We start from the raw sequence: 18,168 nt of genomic DNA, 5'->3' as shown, positions 1-18,168 counted from the left end.
GTAATACATCTATAATACATCTGTAATACATCTGTAATACATCTATAATACATCTATAATACATCTGTAATACATCTGTAATACATCTGTAATACATCTGTAATACATCTGTAATACATCTATAATACATCTGTAATACATCTATAATACATCTATAATACATCTATAACACACTGTGTACATGCAATAGTCACACTCAGGAACTTCAGGAAAATAATTTTCCCATTGAATCCCATTAAAACTGCAATATTTGATCCCAGTGCCATTAAAACATAAACTCATGAATTCTATGATATTATACTTTCATTCTGGAGCTCTGACTTCAACATTTACATTTGTAATATTTTCCACCAGATGGCACCATTTTCCTCATATTTAGCCTATGGAGCAAATTACAAGCTTGTGTGTGTGTGTGTGTGTGTGTGTGTGTGTGTGTGTGCATTTGTGTGTGTGTGTGAGTGTGTGTATATGTGCGTGTGTGTGTGTGTATGTATTGAGAAGTGTGTGTGCATGTATGTGTGTGTGTGTGTGCGTGTGTATGTATTGAGAAGTGTGTGTGTGTGCGCATTGAGAAGTGTGTGTGTGTGTGCTTGTGTGCATGTGTGTGTGTGAATAGAGAAGAGTGTGTGTGTGTGTGTGTGTGCACATTGAAAAGTGTGTGTGTGTGTTGGCATTGAGAAGTGTGTGTGTGCGTGTGTGCATGTGTGTGTGTGTGTATGTGTGTATTGAGAAGTGTGTGTGTGTGTGTGTGTGTGCGCATTGAGAAGTGTGTGTGTGTGTGTGTGTGTATTGAGAAGTGTGTGTGTGTGCGTGTGTGTGCATGTGTGCATTTGTGTGGGTGTGTGTATGTGTGTATTGAGAAGTGTGTGCGTGTGTGCATGTGTGTGCGTGTGTGTGCGCATTGAGAAGTGTGTGTGTGTGTGTGCATTGAGAAGTGTGTGTGTGTGTGTATGTGTGTGTGTCGCATTGAGAAGTGTGTGTGTGTGTGCTTGTGTGCATGTGTGTGTGTGAGTAGAGAAGAGTGTGTGTGTGTGTCTGTGTGCACATTGAAAAGTGTGTGTGTGTGTGTGTGTGTGCATTGAGAAGTGTGCGTGTGTGCGCATTGAAAAGTGTGTGTGTGTGTGTGCGCATTGAGAAGTGTGTGTGTGTGTGTGCGCATTGAGAAGTGTGTGTGTGTGCGCACTGAGAAGTGTGTGTGTGTATGTGTGCGCATTGAGAAGTGTGTGTGTGTGTCCTTGTGTGCATGTGTGTGTGTGAATAGAGAAGAGTGTGTGTGTGTGTGTGTGTGTGTGTGCGCACATTGAAAAGTGTGTGTGTGTGCGCATTGAGAAGTGTGTGTGTGTGCGCATTGAAAACTGTGTGTGCGCATTGAAAAGTGTGTGTGTGTGCGCATTGAGAAGTGTGTGTGTGTGTGCATTGAGAAGTGTGTGTGTGTGTGTGTGTGCGTGTGTGCATGTGTGTGTGTGTATGTAAAAAACAACAGTGGCATTATATAAACAAACATTTAAAGGGTTAAAATCCTGAATATGAATGAATATTTGGTAGTTATGATCAGGACTGATGTTGGTTAATAAAACCTCCCACTGAAAGTGGAAAATAATATGAATAAATAATATTTTTATGACAGTATTTTTTCGTGGATATTTTTGTCCTGTTTTTTATTTGACGCACAAGAGTTAAAGTGTTCATCCAGAAGTCATATTTTTTAGATTGCTAATCTGCAAGATGTCTTTGAGACGTTTGTGTTTGAGAAAGTATTGATATCTGCTCTGTTTAGGATGTTTATCAGATGTTAATGAGATTATTTCCAGATGAAAGTCTCTGACGACATTAATAAGTTCAGGGTTATGACAGTCATGATGATGTCGTACATCAAACCCTTCTGTGATCTCAGATGATATGAGCTCTTGAATAATAAACAGTAATACAGTCAGTTTGTGTTTGATTTTTTATTGATAAGGAAAGTATGAAGTATGTCAACGGAATTGCAACAATAACACGGCCCTCGTTTGCCATTGGCTAAACGAAGAGATAGCCCCGCCCCCAACTCACACCATTGGTTGAGTAATGTTGTTGGGGCGGGTCTAAGCGTGTCTCTCAACAGAAACACAGTGTTTACAGTTTCTGAGAAACGTAACATGGATTTCTTATAGTTGTCTCTGCATATAAAACTGGGATAGAAGAAAGTATCTGAACACAGAAGAAGTGACATACATCAGCTATAAGTGTTTAGAGATCGTCCTCTGTAGATGAGAAAGCAGCAGTTTGCACATCCAAAGTTTATTTCTGTAATACTGACATTATATTTAAAGGAATATTCCAGGTTCAATACAAGTGAAGCTCAGTCGACAGCATTTGTGGCATAATGTTGATTAACACAAAAATGTATTTCAACTTGTCCTCCATTTTCTTTAAAAAAGCACAAATGTGTGTTCCAGTGAGACACTTATAATGGAAGTCAATGGGGGATTTTTGGAGGGTTTAAAGGCAGAAATGTGAAGCTTATAATTTTAAAAAAGCACTTGTAAACTTGTGTATTATCAGAAACTATTTAGCAGAGACAGGCGACTTTATTAAAATAAATGGGATGTACATAGGAAGTCCCGCCTTACAGGTAAACGAGCCAATCACATTTTAAATACAGACGTCGCCTGTCAATCAACTCTAAAAGGTGCATGCACATTAGCTATTCAAGCCCGAAAAACTTAGTTTTTTAGCGTAATCTATAGTAAAGAAGCACAATTTAATGGGGCTTTTCAACTGCCCTGTACGACTCGACTCGGCTCGCTTTTTTGGGGGTTTTCCACTGTGGATAGTTCCTGGTACTTTTTTAGTACCACTTCGGTCGAGGTTCCAAGCGAGCCGATACTAAATGTGACGTCAAAACCCTGCAGATCACTGATTGGTCAGAGAGAATCGTCACTACTGGATTCCCGACATGCGACATCAACCCGCTAGTTTTAAAGTTAGCAACAGCGATAGCAGTATCATTTGTTCGCACGACTTACGATTTGTGAAAAAAGAAATGGCTGTGCGCAAAACCACGCCATGGTCAATAAACGATAAAAAATGTAAAAGTGATGACAGAACCATCAAGGAAACGTGGAAGTGATTCGACCAAATGGACGCTTTCTAGAACGGCGAGCAATGAGAGGGAGAGTGCCCTGGACTCCGCCATGATGGAGGATGGTATGTTTTGTTACGTTAACTCTATATTCTGCTTGAAAGCTTCACTTTATTTAGTTGAGCAGCTACTGGAAAGCTTCTAAAACAACCAGGACAATTTAACTGTTACACTTGAGTAAAATGACCATGAACAACTGCTTTATGCAGCACAATGAGCTAGCAGCTAACAGCTAGCGGTCGTGTTATTGTTTATGGTTTTGTGTCGTGTTTAAGATGATGTCACAGCAGTGGAGGCAGCGTTACTATGACGATCAGCCTATAATCCCGCCCACGTTGATGCGGCACTAAAAACTAAAAAGCAAGCTCAGAAAAGTAAAGCAGGTCGAGGCGAGGCGAATGGAAAAGTGACGTATGATTCCAGTGCTGTCAGATTTTATTGCTGAATTGAAATATGTTTTTAATCGTAATCTTGACCAATCGTTTGTGAGATTTCGGTCTTTCTCCATTCAAGTAGACAGGAACTGTACATTCATGACTGGAAATAACCTCCCGAGTGCGTCCCAAATATGGCTGACAGTGGACAGACCTGCTAGAAACACTTTGGTATTATTTGAACACTCGACATTTTGCGGTCATTTCATGGCAAAAAAGTAGTAAAATTATTAAAAATGTCCACAGATGTGGTCAGTAAGTGATTTTACACACATATTGTTTATGTTTTCTGTCTATACTTTTGAAACGGTGAGTATTTTAATTTTTACAGGTTAAACCCCATTGACTTCCATTGTGTCTCACATTGAACCCGGAATATTCCTTTAAGACGTCTGCAAAATGTAAGGCCTAAAAATCACTGATGAACCGTACAGATATACATATATCAGACTTAAATAATTCTACACAATATAACACAGCTACACACTTCAGTGCAGTGTTACACCGATAACGTATTTAACATGTTTATTTAATCTCATGTAAACTGTTGATGTGGTCCAGCGGTGTCGTCATGTTCCTGACGGCTGCGTTCTGTTCTGTGGTCTCTGAGATTCGGTCTCTCTGTGTCATATAACGTCTTCCTGACAACCAACAACACAAATGATGACTGCTGTTACTATGGCAGCACAAAAACGGTTGTTCAATTTTACATTCACCTTTAACACGTAGAATTATGTATATTTTTTAGTTTGTTTGTTTGTACCAGTGTGAGTGTAGATGCACCACAGCGCCCCCATGAGACTGAAGCCCATCACAAACGCAACAAACGCGATCACCTGCACGGGACCCGTGTCTGCTCATGAACAAGAGAAAATATCATTTTGGCTTCGCTATACACAACACATCATTTTATTTCATTTAAAGCAACTGATCTCAGTTCAGAAGGCACTGTGCGATCAGTGTCGTGTGACAAAACAGCATGGTGCTGATCACAGCGGAGTTTGTCGGCACGCTGTTAAACACAATGAACACACGTATGTGGACTATAGGCTCATTTTCCTTAAAATATCATATATTTACTGTACATTATCACAGAATCAATGTGACTTTCAGAGGCTTTATATGGAGTTATGATGAAAATAAGATGCATTTCTAACTGTTCTGAGACCAGTGCAGACAGACAGTACACTGGAGGTTAAGTCATTCACTAAATAGGGAGCAAGGGAGCATCCTATAGCTCTCCTATAACTGTTCTGAGACCATTGCAGACAGATAGCACACTGGAGGTTAAGTCATGCACTAAATAGGGAGCAAGGGAGCATCCTATAGCTCTCCTATAACTGTTCTGAGACCAGTGCAGACAGACAGCACACTGGAGGTTAAGTAATGCACTAAATAGGGAGCAAGGGAGCATCCTATAGCTCTCCTATAACTGTTCTGAGACCAGTGCAGACAGATAGCACACTGGAGGTTAAGTCATGCACTAAATATGGAGCAAGGGAGCATCCTATAGCTCTCCTATAACTGTTCTGAGACCACTGCAGGCAGACAGCACACTGGAGGTTAAGTCATGCACTAAATAGGGAGCAAGGGAGCATCCTATAGCTATAACTGTTCTGAGACCAGTGCAGACAGACAGGACACTGGAGGTTAAGTCATGCACTAAATAGGGAGCAAGGGAGCATCCTATAGCTCTCTATAACTGTTCTGAGACCAGTGCAGACAGACAGCACACTGGAGGTTAAGTAGTGCAGTAGATAGGGAGCAAGGGAGCATCCTATAGCTCTCCTATAACTGTTCTGAGACCAGTGCAGACAGACAGCACACTGGAGGTTAAGTCATTCACTAAATAGGGAGCAAGGGAGCATCCTATAGCTCTCTATAACTGTTCTGAGACCAGTGCAGACAGACAGCACACTGGAGGTTAAGTCATGCACTAAATAGGGAGCAAGGGAGCATCCCGTGGCTCTCCTATAACTGTTCTGAGACCAGTGCAGACAGACAGCACACTGGAGGTTAAGTCATGCACTAAATAGGGAGCAAGGGAGCATCCTATAGCTCTCCTATAACTGTTCTGAGACCAGTGCAGACAGACAGCACACTGGAGGTTAAGTCATGCACTAAATAGGGAGCAAGGGAGCATCCTATAGCTCTCCTATAACTGTTCTGAGACCAGTGCAGACAGACAGCACACTGGAGGTTAAGTACTGCACTAAATAGGGAGCAAGGGAGCATCCTATAGCTCTCCTATAACTGTTCTGAGACCAGTGCAGACAGACAGCACACTGGAGGTTAAGTCAAAAGTTCAGTTTCAGGCTGCAGATGATGTTTGGACACTCAATGATCATCAGTTCATAGATTCAACATTTATAATGGATCATTTTATTTGAACATGATTGACAGTGATTGGACGATGCTTTGAATCTGAATTTATTATGCAAATTTCTGATGTAATGTCTGTAACGACTCAAAAACATGAATAATCAACACTCCTGAAACATCATGAGGAAGACGTACCGACATGTGAGGGACTCTGTCTGGACATCTCAGCGTGCTTTTGGGCAAGATCACCTGATACATACACACACAAGTACAGATTAAACCTGCAAAAACACTACATGTGTTAGTTTTAGCCATGAAATCATTTGCGTGTGATGAACATTCAGCTGCAATGAGAAGCACTGACCAGCAGGAGGAGCCAGAAAGCCAACAGGAGACGTGACCAGAACAGGGCGAGAGAGATTCCTGTACTCACACTGTACAAGAGAGAGAGAGATATGAGCGGTTTCATTTAAAGTCTTTTTGGAACACAAAACATATGTCACTTTTTCAACTTTACGTTAGAAAATAAGAAGAGAATTGTACTTCTAGATTCCCAGCCTATAAAAGTCTATGGCTCGTGTGTTGTACCTGTTGAGAAGCAGGTGCACGTGTGAAAGCAGGTATTCGGGGCCCATGTGCACAAACTGTCTGAGCTGTGGCCCCTGAGGGCCACGGATCTGTTTGGGCCCCTGATGCGCACAGACGCAGAGTACAGTGCAGGAACTGAATGGAGTTGTTAAAGACGGGTCTGAGGATGAAACTAAAGCGCAGCGTGAGGGCGCTTTCTCCCTCATTGTCCCGCTCATCTCTCTTCTGTCTCATCCCGCGCGATCTGTACCTCCCAGCGACGGTTCGCGCATCTTTAACCCGTCTCATTCTGTTGTCTCTGATATGACGACCCGTCTGTCTCCAGCGTGGGAGCATCTGTCTCTCTGACTGTCTGCTGTCATTGTGTTCTGTGCTGTGTGTTATTTTGCCGCGTGTCTTACTCTTGGTCAGTAAGACAGATGGATCGGAGGCGCAGGAGCCTGTGATGATGTTCCAGCTGCTGCGGGTCTGTGGATCTGAGAGTGGAGAAACCCAACACGACTGCAGCTTGATGGACTCGCCTGTGACACCACTCACTGACACCTGACAGACACGGAGAACTCGTGTTTAGTTTACACGTGTTGTTTGTTAACTCAAGCATCATTAAAGCTTATTTTTAGTGATTTGAACAAACATCTGACACTAAGTTTTGTATGTTAAGTGAGTAACTCCTGCAGTATTTGTGCTACAGACATGAAAATACCTCGAATGATGTGTCATGTTGAGGAGAGGTGTGCTTTTACTTTTAATAAAATGCAATAAATGATCAATTAAATGTCACAGAGGCATACAACTATCACAATGAACTTACACAATGTTTTTTAATAAATCAAGTTCCTAGAGTGCATTTTTTTATTTCATTTTGTGATTTCACTAACTTGATTAACTTGAGCTGTATTTTACAGCACTATTAACATGAAAAATATCTGACTTCGGGTGCTTGGGTAGATTAACGAGTATTGACACTGACCACCACTCTTGGAGTCTAAAGTTTGAATCCAGGGTGTGCTGAGTGACTCCAGCCAGGTCTCCTAAGCAACCAAATTGGCATGGTAGCTAGGGAGGGTAGAGTCACATGGGCAGGGCTGCCGCTGGTCAAATTGATGCCCTATGCCCTATAAATTGATGGGGTTCGCATGTTATGAGCATGAAGTGATCATCTGTGTTCCGCAACTGATTTGGGTCCTTGATTAATGTATAACTTGCGAGTAAGGGCGGCCGGTGGACTTTCTGGTGCCCTCCTAGGGTAAGATGGTGCCCCCTAGGGAGTTGATACGCAGACTATGTAGTATGCTTATAGGGAGCGGCGGTACTCCACATGGGGTAACCTCCTCGTGGTGGTGATTAGTGGTTCTCTCAATGGGGCGTGTGGTGAGTTGTGTGTGGATCGTGGAGAGTTGCATGAGCCTCCACATGCTGTGAGTCTCCGCGGTGTCGTGCACAACGAGTCAAGGAGGATTGACGGTCTCAGAAGAGGAGGCAACTAAGACTCGTCCTCCACCACCCGGATTGAGGCGAGTAACCGCACCACCATGAGGACCTACTAACTAGAGGGAATTGGGCATTTCAAAAGAAAACGGGGGGAAAAATGTATGTGACTTCAAATCTAGAACAAGGCAAGTTTATTTAAATAGCACATTTCATACACAAAGGCAATTCAAAGTGCTTTACATATACATTTTAAAGGAAATACAAGATATATAAAAATGTTAAACTATTAAGAACATGAAATAAGAATTATAATGAATATGAACAAGAATAAAAAGTAATAAAATAAATGTGAAAAAAATAAATGATTAAAATGAATAAGAAAGAATATTAAATTGTTAACACCATCCATAACTGTTGTTAACCTTCGCTGATTAAACAGAGGAAAACATTTAGAACCAATAATACGAATTCAAATCTAGAACTAAATATTTGTGACTAAATCTATTACTAAAAATCTGTGACTTTAAATCTAGAACCAAAAATATCTGACTTCAAATCTAGAACCCAAAATCTGTGACTTTAAATCTAGAACCAAAAATATCTGACTTCAAATCTAGAACCCAAAATCTGTTACGTTAAATCTAGAACCAAAAATATCTGACCTCAAATATAGAACCCAAAATCTGTTACTTTAAATCTAGAACCAAAAATATGTGACTTAAAACCTAATACTAAAAATTTGAATTTAAATCTAGAACCAAAAATCTGACTAAATCTAGAACCAATAATATGACTTCAAATCTAGTACAAAAAATCTGTGACTTTAAATCTAAAACAAAATAATTTGTGACTTCAAATCTAGTACTTCAAATTTGTGATTTAAAATATAGAAAACAAAATCTGACTAAATCTAGAACCATAAATCTGTAACTTTAAATCTAGCACAATTTGTTTTTACTTCAAATCTAAAAATACGTTTACTATTTTTTCTTGTATAAATTTAGCCCTAATCTTCATACTTATTAATGACTCTTCTTTACTTATTTTTTGTTACTCAATTGATCTGCCTGTATCTGTAAAGTGAGCATTCAAGGTTTTGACCAGTTTGTTTATGCCCTGTGAATCAAACCCATGATCTTTGTCTTGCTTGTGCCGTTCTCTACCAGTTGAGCTACAGGTGGTATCAAACCCACAACCTTTAGAACTGCAGACCAGAAATGTACACACTATTGGTAAATGTGCTGCTAGTTGTTTGTTTGCAAGATTCTGAAATATTTTATTTACATTTATTTGCTTGTATTTGACTTGTTTTCACTGTTGTTATTTTAATTAATATGACCATCTTTTGCACAGAACTTCCTCACAATCTGTTCTCATGCAGTAAGGACAACACTTCAGCTCTTTTAATCTGCCCTTCATTCACTAATAAAAACAGACGTTCTGCAGAAATCTCCACATGGAGACAGGAGTCTCATGTCCTTGAGATCTTTTATCACATGAGCTGATGTTTAATATCAGTTTCTCCGGCTGCTATCATCGGCTCTGACCTTAAGGGATGCCAGAGAGAAAACAACACAAAAACAACCAGAGCTTTGAGAATGAAACGATAAAAACAAGACAATAACGGACCTGTGTGTAGACACGGTCATATGCTGTGATAACACACGGACCGACGGGTCTCTTCTCGTATGCCTCAGTTACAAACAGCTCCATGGACAGAAGCGGAGAGGCGTGAGGCCTCAGCATCCGGGGAGGAGCTGGAGCTTGAGTGAACCACAGTGCCTCCTCAGGCCGGGACGAGGGAGTCGCGTTCGCTCGACTCTCAGGACTGGGCAGAGAGGACTCACAGCTAATCTGAACACGAAGAAATAAGACGAGAATCCACGATTAACAGCATTAGTAACAAAAGCACACATAAACTGTCTTTAAGTACAAAAACTCTTTAGTTAGCATTCTCAGTTCACAGTACTGCTTGGATGCAACATAGAAACATAAGGAAAATAAGAATAAAATATTATTTACATTTGTAAAGTATTTAATTCACTGGATTAATTAAACAATAGGAATTACCACATGGTAATTTAATATATAAGCATTTATTTTCATTAAAAACCCTTTAAGCTTAGATGGGCCCTCCAGCGGGCCCGTGAGGAAAATTAATCGTCAAAATATGAATATGATTTCTGACCAACACAAAATAGGATCTTCTAAAATAAAAATTTAGAAGATGTACTTCCCAATGCATGCAAGCATTATGACCAAAACTATACAAGTGCTTTGAAATCTGCAGACAAATCAGAAGCATATCGTTTTGATAATTTATTAAAAACATTTGCACTGCACATATTATTGCAATCAGTAAAAACATCAATCTGATGAAATAGTCATGTGTCATATGTTGTTGGAAAGCTCTCAAAGAGTTGAATACAACCAAACAACTTGTTTTACTCACTGATAAATATATAGCGAATAATAGCTAAATATATGTTTTTGACAATTATGTTGGTGTTATTTATATGATGCTATATGATCGTTTATAACTTCACGACAAATAAATGGAAAATAGAATATCACATACCATTACTTAGAGGAAATGATGTGTGGGCTCTTTCAAACGAGCCCACACATAACGTCATAGGATGCAAAGATCATTAGATAATCCAGATGAAGCACAATGTTGGCGCCAAATAAATGACACAGACTCAATGATGACTGAAATGACACAGAATGAAACTCATTCTGTGAAATCTCATGACTAAAATCATGTCTGCATGCTCTGCAAACCTTTAGTCATTGTTGTGTTTGCATGTGTAATTAGTTCTTATGTACGATTATTATCTTGTATTTGTTTGGAGATGTTTTTGGACACTATGATCAATTATATTTGCAATGTTATAACTTTTGACACCAACGGCATGTACGGAAGTGTCACTGGACATCAGTGATTATGACTGTAAAAAAGCAGCATAAAATAATAGGTAGAATTGCTCAAATAAGAATACAATTAATTATACATTTTGACCAATAGGTGGTGCAGTCACTAATTCTACATGGCAAGGTCATATGGTCATTATGACACACACAACCTTTCATGAAAATACAGCAAAGCGTTGCAGAGATACAGCCTCAGATGCTTTTTTGCAATTTGCCATCATGTTTGTTGGTGCGCTATTCGAGAACCGTTTTGGCTATCAAAAATCTTTTCCTAAATATTTGTCGTGAGTGTCCCTAGATGATACATGACAAATTTAGTGCATATCGGACTTACGGCCTAGGAAAATGGTGGACAGGAATTATGGCTGATATGCCAAAGCGTTGCGAAGATACAGCCTCACGTCCATTTTGACGTGCTCGCCATCATATTCATTGATGCAGTGAACGAGAGCGGTTTGGTCTATCATCATGAACTCCATGAATTTGTTTCATTAGTGTCTCTAGATGATACATGCTAAATTTAGTGCAAATCAGACCAATGGCCTAGGTGTTCGAAAAAGTAAGTTTTTCAGAAAATTAAAAATGCTTCAAACAGGACTGGACTGGGAAGAGAAATCGGTTTACATTTAGGCATTTGGCAGACGCTTTTATCCAAAGCGACTTACAGAGCACTTATTACAGGGACAATCCCCCCGGAGCAACCTGGAGTTAAGTGTCTTACTCAAGGACACAATGGTGGTGACTGTGGGGATCGAACCAGCAACCTCCTGAGTACCAATGTATTATACAGAGCAATTATTACAGGGACAATCCCCCAGAGCAACCTGGAGTTAAGTGCCTTACTCAAGGACACAATGGTGGTGACTGTGGGGATCAAACCAGCAACCTTCTGATTACCAGTTATGTGCTTTACCCCACTACGTCACCACCACTTCCACAGTTCAGTTGTTGAGTTGGGGGTGGCGCCGTTTAGTGGTCCGTTCTGCATAATGCAGCGGCTTATTTTAGATTATTTCGGCCCATTCGGCCAATTTCGTGGCCGACCCACCGGCCCGCTCAGTTCTCACGATGGCCAGTCCGCCCCTGATCGGCCCCAAAGTGCGTCGGCCCACTAGGAAAATGCCAGTATGCCAGATTACCAGTCCAGCCCTGGTTGAAAATCTTCAGTGGTTGCCTGCTAATAATAATTGGAGGATAGAATTCATAACAATAATTCTAATTTTAAAAATGATTTTAATTAAGTGTAACAACTACAGTATCCCTGGTCTCCCCTACGAATATATAATATACGGTTTGGGTCATACTGCCTTGTCCTTATAAATAACAGCAAAAACTGTCAAACACTGAAGAATCAACTGTGAGTGGTGGATGTAAGTGACCGTTAACGGAGTTGCTGCCTAATGAACAGGCACTTATGAGGTCCTATTTCAATTATGATGCTGCCTATGTCAGTATCCCTATGTAGACAGCGAGGCCGCTCACTGGAGTTCAGTCACACTCACATGAACGCTCAGTGGAGAGTCATACATCACATCCCAGTCTGTGCCATTGTTCGAACCCTCTGAAGGCTTCTGTCTCCATAGAAACACCTTAAAATATTGAATTCAATTTTGGTTACACATTACAGGTCTGTTCTTCCAAAGCATCTACTGGAAAACTGTCAATAATTTGATCCACTAGTTTCAGAACAGTGTGACCCGGGTCATCTGTGTTCAGTGTATGAGTGGCCGGATAAACATGTCATCTCATCCACACACACACACACACACACACACAGAGACAGTGTGACCCCGGTCACATGGTCGTGTAGGTAAATTATAATTATTCCAATGCACAATTACTGAATGATCAAATCATAAAACTGTACATTTGTATTGAAAAACAGCAATAGAAAACATTCATATAATCTCTCACTGTGTTTGTGTAATGCACTCTTCTGTTTACTCCATCCATATCTCCCTCCGTCCCACAGGAAATCACTGGGAAAACCAACAGGAAGTGGCTCCCATTAAATGCCGCCTGACAGCCGCGGTCACGCAGAGTCACTGCCACCACCGCTAAAAACAGAGTCTGTATGCGTGTATAAAATAATGTGATATTTTAAAGAAACTGCAGAGAAAATGCTCGTTCTAGTCAAGTAAACTGTCTTTTTTTCTCCCCAATTTGTAACGCCCAATCCCCAATGCGCTCCAAGTCCTCGTGGTGGCGTAGTGACCGGGTGGCACAATCCGGGTGGCGGAGGACGAATCTCAGTTGCCTCCGAGTCTGAGACCGTCAATCCGCGCATCTTATCACGTGACTTGTTGAGCGCGTTACCGTGGAGACGTAGCGCTTGTGAAGGCTTCACGCTATTCTCCGCAGCATCCACGCACAACTCACCACATGCCCCACCGAGAGCGAGAACCACATTATAGCGACCACAAGGAGGTTACCCCATGTGACTCTACCCTCCCTAGCAACCGGGCCAATTTGGTTGCTTAGGAGACCTGGCTGGAGTCACTCAGCACGCCCTGGATTCAAACTCACGACTCCAGGTGTGATGGTCAACGTCAATACTTGCTCAGATACCCCGACCCCCAGTAAACTGTTTTTAATTGTATTTATTGCAAGTGTTTTCACTTTACACACTTTAGCTTAAAAAAGGGATTTGTTACAGTGTAGCTAGATGTTTACATGTTTACGTGTGTATGTTGGTCACCTGCAGCATCTGTGCATCCACGGTAACAGTAAGGGCTCCGTCGTCACAGCGACAGGTGAGCGCATCTCTGCCTCGGTCTGCTGTTAAATCTTCCTGACTCGTCCACTGCGACCGGCGCTCTGAAGGACAACAGAGACTCTAGTGAGCTGCCTCACAGGCCTACATATGCAGCTGTTACTTTCTAAACACAAAATACACAAAGGGCCATTTAGACTTGATGCATTCTAGCGTCTAAAAAAGCGAGATACAGCACAACAATTGCAGGTGTTTTGAGACGTGTTAATAAAAGTTGCAGTTCTTTTGACACTGCGGGCCCTATTTTAAGACCGCTAAGCCTTAAGCGTAGTGTAACTATAAATCTAGTCGTAAGTGGGTTGGTGGAATCGTTTGTGTAAACATATCACATTAGACTTTGCACCACTTCATTTACATGAACATCCCATATGATTTTGCAAGGGCTGTCAATCGGTTAAATGTTTTAATCAAATTAACAACATGATGTGCTGATTAATTATTTGCAATTAAGCGCATATCAATATATACAGAGAAATTATTATTATAAATATTTTTAATAAATAATAATATATATATATATATATATATATATATATATATATATATATATATATATATATATATATATATATATATATATATATATATAAAATTCAGATAATTTTAATGTCTTAAATTAAAGAAGAACGCTTTTGGAGCGAAACTCACCTGTTCCCACTGCCTTTAACTGGATTACGAAGCGATTGGCGAGATCAGCCTCTGTATATGAGGTCACTTTGGGGAAGCCATTCTGATCGGCCCATTCTAGGAGGTCAGGTGTGCTGAGAAGGTCAGAGGTCATGGTACTGGTCATGGAGAGGTCAGGGGATCGAGAGTTCGGCAGACTCACACTGTTGGACGACTGTGAGAGAAACAAACCTGTTAATAAAGCATCAATGAGGCGATTGGAAAGCATAAAGGTTACAGTTAGTGAATTAAACAAGCTGCCTTACATATACCCTGATGTGACCTCTGACCTCTGGAGCTACTAAAGCCCAGTTCACTGAGACAGCACTGCTGAGAATCAGAACGATACTGTGATATCCTGAATCAACCAGAGGAGGCAGAAGAGAGACAGACACCTCCACCTGCAGCGAGCTGAGAGAGAAACAGACAGGGTTTGTCTACATGATTATGACATCACAACTAAGTGCTCATTAACATAATCCCACCCACATTTATATATCAACACAGAATCAATCAATTCTTCAAGCAGAAGATGCTATCTCCGGCAGGATATGACGGTTCCGAGTACAACTCCCTCGGACCGCCAGACGGGGCTTACGCCAAAGAGAGACATTACTTTTCTGTTTTATATTCATAAAATAAAGGTCATCTAATTTCACTCAAGTTTGTGAGTCTTCCTGATAGAAGTAATCTACCCAGCACTGCTGGTGAAACTCTATTGTACACTCTACAGGGTTTTATCCTTTTTTACCCATACATTTTCACCTTTGTTTTAGTCATGTCTGATTTCTGATTGGATTCAGACCTGTTTACTAATGAACTAATGAATTATTCAGACCGAGCTACATTTACATTTATGCATTTGGCAGACGCTTTTATCCAAAGCGACTTACAGTGCAATTATTACAGGGACAATCTGTATATCCTCCGGAGCAACCTGGAGTTAAGTGCCTTACTCAAGGACACAATGGTGGTGGCCATGGGGTTAGAACCCGTGACCTTCTGATTAACAGCCCTGTGCTTTAACCACTACGCCACCACCACTCACTTTATAAAGCAATTAACTGGAAATGACCGACTCAAAAGAAGGATTTATTCGCAAATCATCACAATATCTCTTACAAAGAACTTCTACTCAACATACTAGCTCTTACCAAGAGCAATATTTAAGTGAAACAATAGATAAGAACAGAGCGAATTATATTCCCAGGGTTTCTACAGGCTTTATGAATTAAATTTAAGACTTTTTATTAAAGACATTTTTAGGACCAACTAAAGTAAATTTAAGGAATACATTTAAGGGAACGCAATGTCATCGTATTGTTCTCTAAATGTAAATGCCAAGGGAGCACAAGAACAGTCATATATACTGTATACAGTAGTAACACTTCAAAGTTTAAAAAGCAACTTACCAGATCTCCATTACTTTTAATTTAATTGACAAATAGTTGCATGATTAGCCCCTCACCATCAGAATGTGGAAATAACCCACTGAATCAGTTATATTCGCTCTACGACACAATATCTAATAAGTTATCACCACCAAACATGTAATAACAAGAAATGCTCATAAAAGGAGCATTTATGATTTTTGTCTTCTGTTAAAAACCCCTCCCTATGATTCTGTTATTGTAATCCTTTGTCCTAGATGACTTTGCCACTTAGTTGACATGATTCAAAAACAGCAAAAGGACATCTCAAGGTTGGAGTCAGCACACAAGTGTGGATTATCTTTTGAACTGTAGGTGGCGCTGTCTCCAAACCGCTCAGGTACGTTCAGGACATGATGTCAATGATGCATACCAAATTTCTTATAAATCTGACAATGCATTCAAAAGATATTTCACTTTTTGATAAACATCAATGTGCCAGAGAGGCAGTATGGCTGATATGGGAAAACATATAAAGTTATATGGGTATCCTTGAAATCCTCATGACCCAATGACTCCATAGACACCACATTCATGATTTTAGGACATAAGGTTCAAAAGTTACGGACAAAAATAGCAATTTTCTTGACCCATAGGTGGCGCTATCACCACACTTTGCATGTACCCTCAGATCATGGTCCTGATGAAGCATACCAAGTTTCGTTTTAAAACTTCAAACCATTAGCAAGTTGTAGCCTCACTTCCTGTTTTATGTCGACCTTGTTACATTTGTGTTTAACGTAACTTTTCCACAAAGTCAGAAATCAAAATTTGGTATCATCCATTCTGTGCGGATCAGTCTGGAGATCATTTTGAGCCACAAAGTTTGATGGAACAGTTACGAATAAATTATAAAATGTCACAATCCAAGATGGCCGCCACTGTAATGGGATGAGTTTGTAGCACACATAGACAAATGGCCCAAAAGATAAGTGCAAAAGAAAAGTGGTGGTGGCACTATAGAGATTGTCCCAATAACAGCAAATGTGGTGTTCAGAAATTACTCTTCACTTTAAAATGACCAAGAAACCCTCATGCAACATTTATGAATTTAAGACTTCTTGCTCCAATTTAAGGCTTTTTAAGACTTTTTTCAGACCTGCAGGAACTCTGATTCACTATAGAAATTTCCACGGTTTAAGATTTTATACATTTGTATGACTTTTGCAGGCCTGGAAAGAATCAATCTTTGATCAATCGCTATTTCAAGGTTTTCCAACACCGTGGGAACCCTGAAGCAATCAAGTTCATTATATGTCTCAATTCGGAACGGTTTGGGAAGTGAACTCACCCGCACAGACCTGACACTGACGACCACAGTCTGATGACATGCACCTCTGCATCGGCGTGATCACTGGACGGCATGCAGCCATGCACTTCCTGTTCCTGTATCTCTGAGGCCAGGTAATTCTGAGACAAGAAAAGAGACTGCAGAAGACACTCGTTCGGCATGTTGGGATCTGTGGTCCAAAATAAAGCACAAGCCAGTCAACAAACAGAAATTAGCATACGTTAAGCCAATACGATTGGCTTTCATCCAATTACATCTCTTTCTTTACTGGTGTATTTGTGCATCTCTCACCCTCTCCCAGGCGAAGATAAATGTGGTTGGCATGTACAGTGTGTGTGAGGGAGGAGATGGTGGCGTGCCACTGTAGAATCCAGCGCAGCAGAACTCGCGGACGCCATGGCAAAGACGACACCTGCGTCACCCGAATGGACATGCTCGCAGACTCCGCCGTGGAGTTCAGAGACACCTGGAAATTTAAGACCAAAGAGATTCTAGCTAGCGCAAAGTGACGCAAACAGAAGCCAAGTTACGTGTTGCAAGGCAACTGCTGCCGATCAATCACACACACCTGCACAAGCACATTGATGTTGTGTGGCAGTCCTTCGTTTTCTATCACCCAGCGTGTGGGATGCTGGGAACTCAACACCAGAATCACCGGCCGATTGACGGGAGGAGACCGGGTCAAAGGTCTCAATACCACTGTTACCTGGAAACAGGACACCTGAGACTAACGTGTGCACGCCAACAGGATGTTTAGGAAGATGGGTGGACAGACTTCCTGTACCTGTCTGTTTGAGGCTTTGCCCACAGAAATCACATGTGTCTCTTTAATTCCGCCCTCTCTGGCCGCACACCCCATTCCCGCTTCGAAGCGCTCCAGTTGAGCGTGTACAGGATGCAGCGCCCCCACAGGCCACATAGAGCACTGCAGCTTCCCGCTCGACGCTAAATACACAAACAGGACTAGCACTATAAAAAAATCACATAATTTAAACAGGACATTTTGTATCTCTTTTTAATAGCCTTTTGTGTTCTGAGTGACCTTGTGGTCATTTTAAGGTTACCTGCAGTTCCAACCCTTGCCAACACGAGGCAGAGTAGAGCACAACCCCTCCAGTGAAACATCCTACAGCGAGCGAGAGAGATAGAGAGAGAGAAAGAGAGAGAGAGAGAGA

At 40.9% G+C, this 18,168-nt stretch overlaps 1 protein-coding gene across 2 annotated transcripts; it reads right to left on the bottom strand.

Annotated features, from left to right (window-relative positions):
• Positions 1-1,948: 1,948 nt before the first annotated feature.
• Positions 1,949-18,168, bottom strand: LOC127652420 (transforming growth factor beta receptor type 3-like). 2 transcript variants are annotated; one of them, XM_052138557.1, is made up of 16 exons: positions 18,058-18,168; positions 17,778-17,938; positions 17,562-17,699; positions 17,285-17,459; positions 16,994-17,162; positions 14,539-14,683; positions 14,255-14,447; positions 13,532-13,650; positions 12,748-12,903; positions 12,336-12,422; positions 9,529-9,753; positions 6,469-7,011; positions 6,245-6,314; positions 6,076-6,129; positions 4,322-4,411; positions 1,949-4,199 (listed from the first exon to the last, which is right to left on the bottom strand). In XM_052138557.1, exons 1-16 carry the CDS (start codon positions 18,116-18,118, stop codon positions 4,084-4,086), a joined length of 2,502 nt encoding a protein of 833 aa, XP_051994517.1. In that variant the 5' UTR covers positions 18,119-18,168; the 3' UTR covers positions 1,949-4,083. The 2 variants fall into 2 exon arrangements, 1 of the variants encoding a protein (XP_051994517.1); XR_007971705.1 differs by having other exon boundaries at positions 4,143-4,199; positions 6,076-6,161.

This window comes from Xyrauchen texanus, chromosome 12 (assembly GCF_025860055.1).
Source record: "Xyrauchen texanus isolate HMW12.3.18 chromosome 12, RBS_HiC_50CHRs, whole genome shotgun sequence".
Classification (NCBI taxonomy): domain Eukaryota; kingdom Metazoa; phylum Chordata; class Actinopteri; order Cypriniformes; family Catostomidae; genus Xyrauchen; species Xyrauchen texanus.
This window is presented reverse-complemented; position numbering and strand designations above follow the sequence as displayed.

What these genes read in the sequence shown, in the direction of transcription:
- LOC127652420 (XM_052138557.1), bottom strand. Translation starts at nt 18,118, where the DNA reads ATGTTTCACTGGAGGGGTTGTGCTCTACTCTGCCTCGTGTTGGCAAGG. An exon ending in GGCAAGGGTTGGAACTGCAG is followed by an intron (nt 17,939 to 18,057) that starts GTAACCTTAAAA and finishes TTGTGTATTTAG; the next exon opens with CGTCGAGCGGGAAGCTGCAG. An exon ending in ACAGAGTCCCTCACATGTCG is followed by an intron (nt 4,412 to 6,075) that starts GTACGTCTTCCT and finishes GTTCATGAGCAG; the next exon opens with ACACGGGTCCCGTGCAGGTG.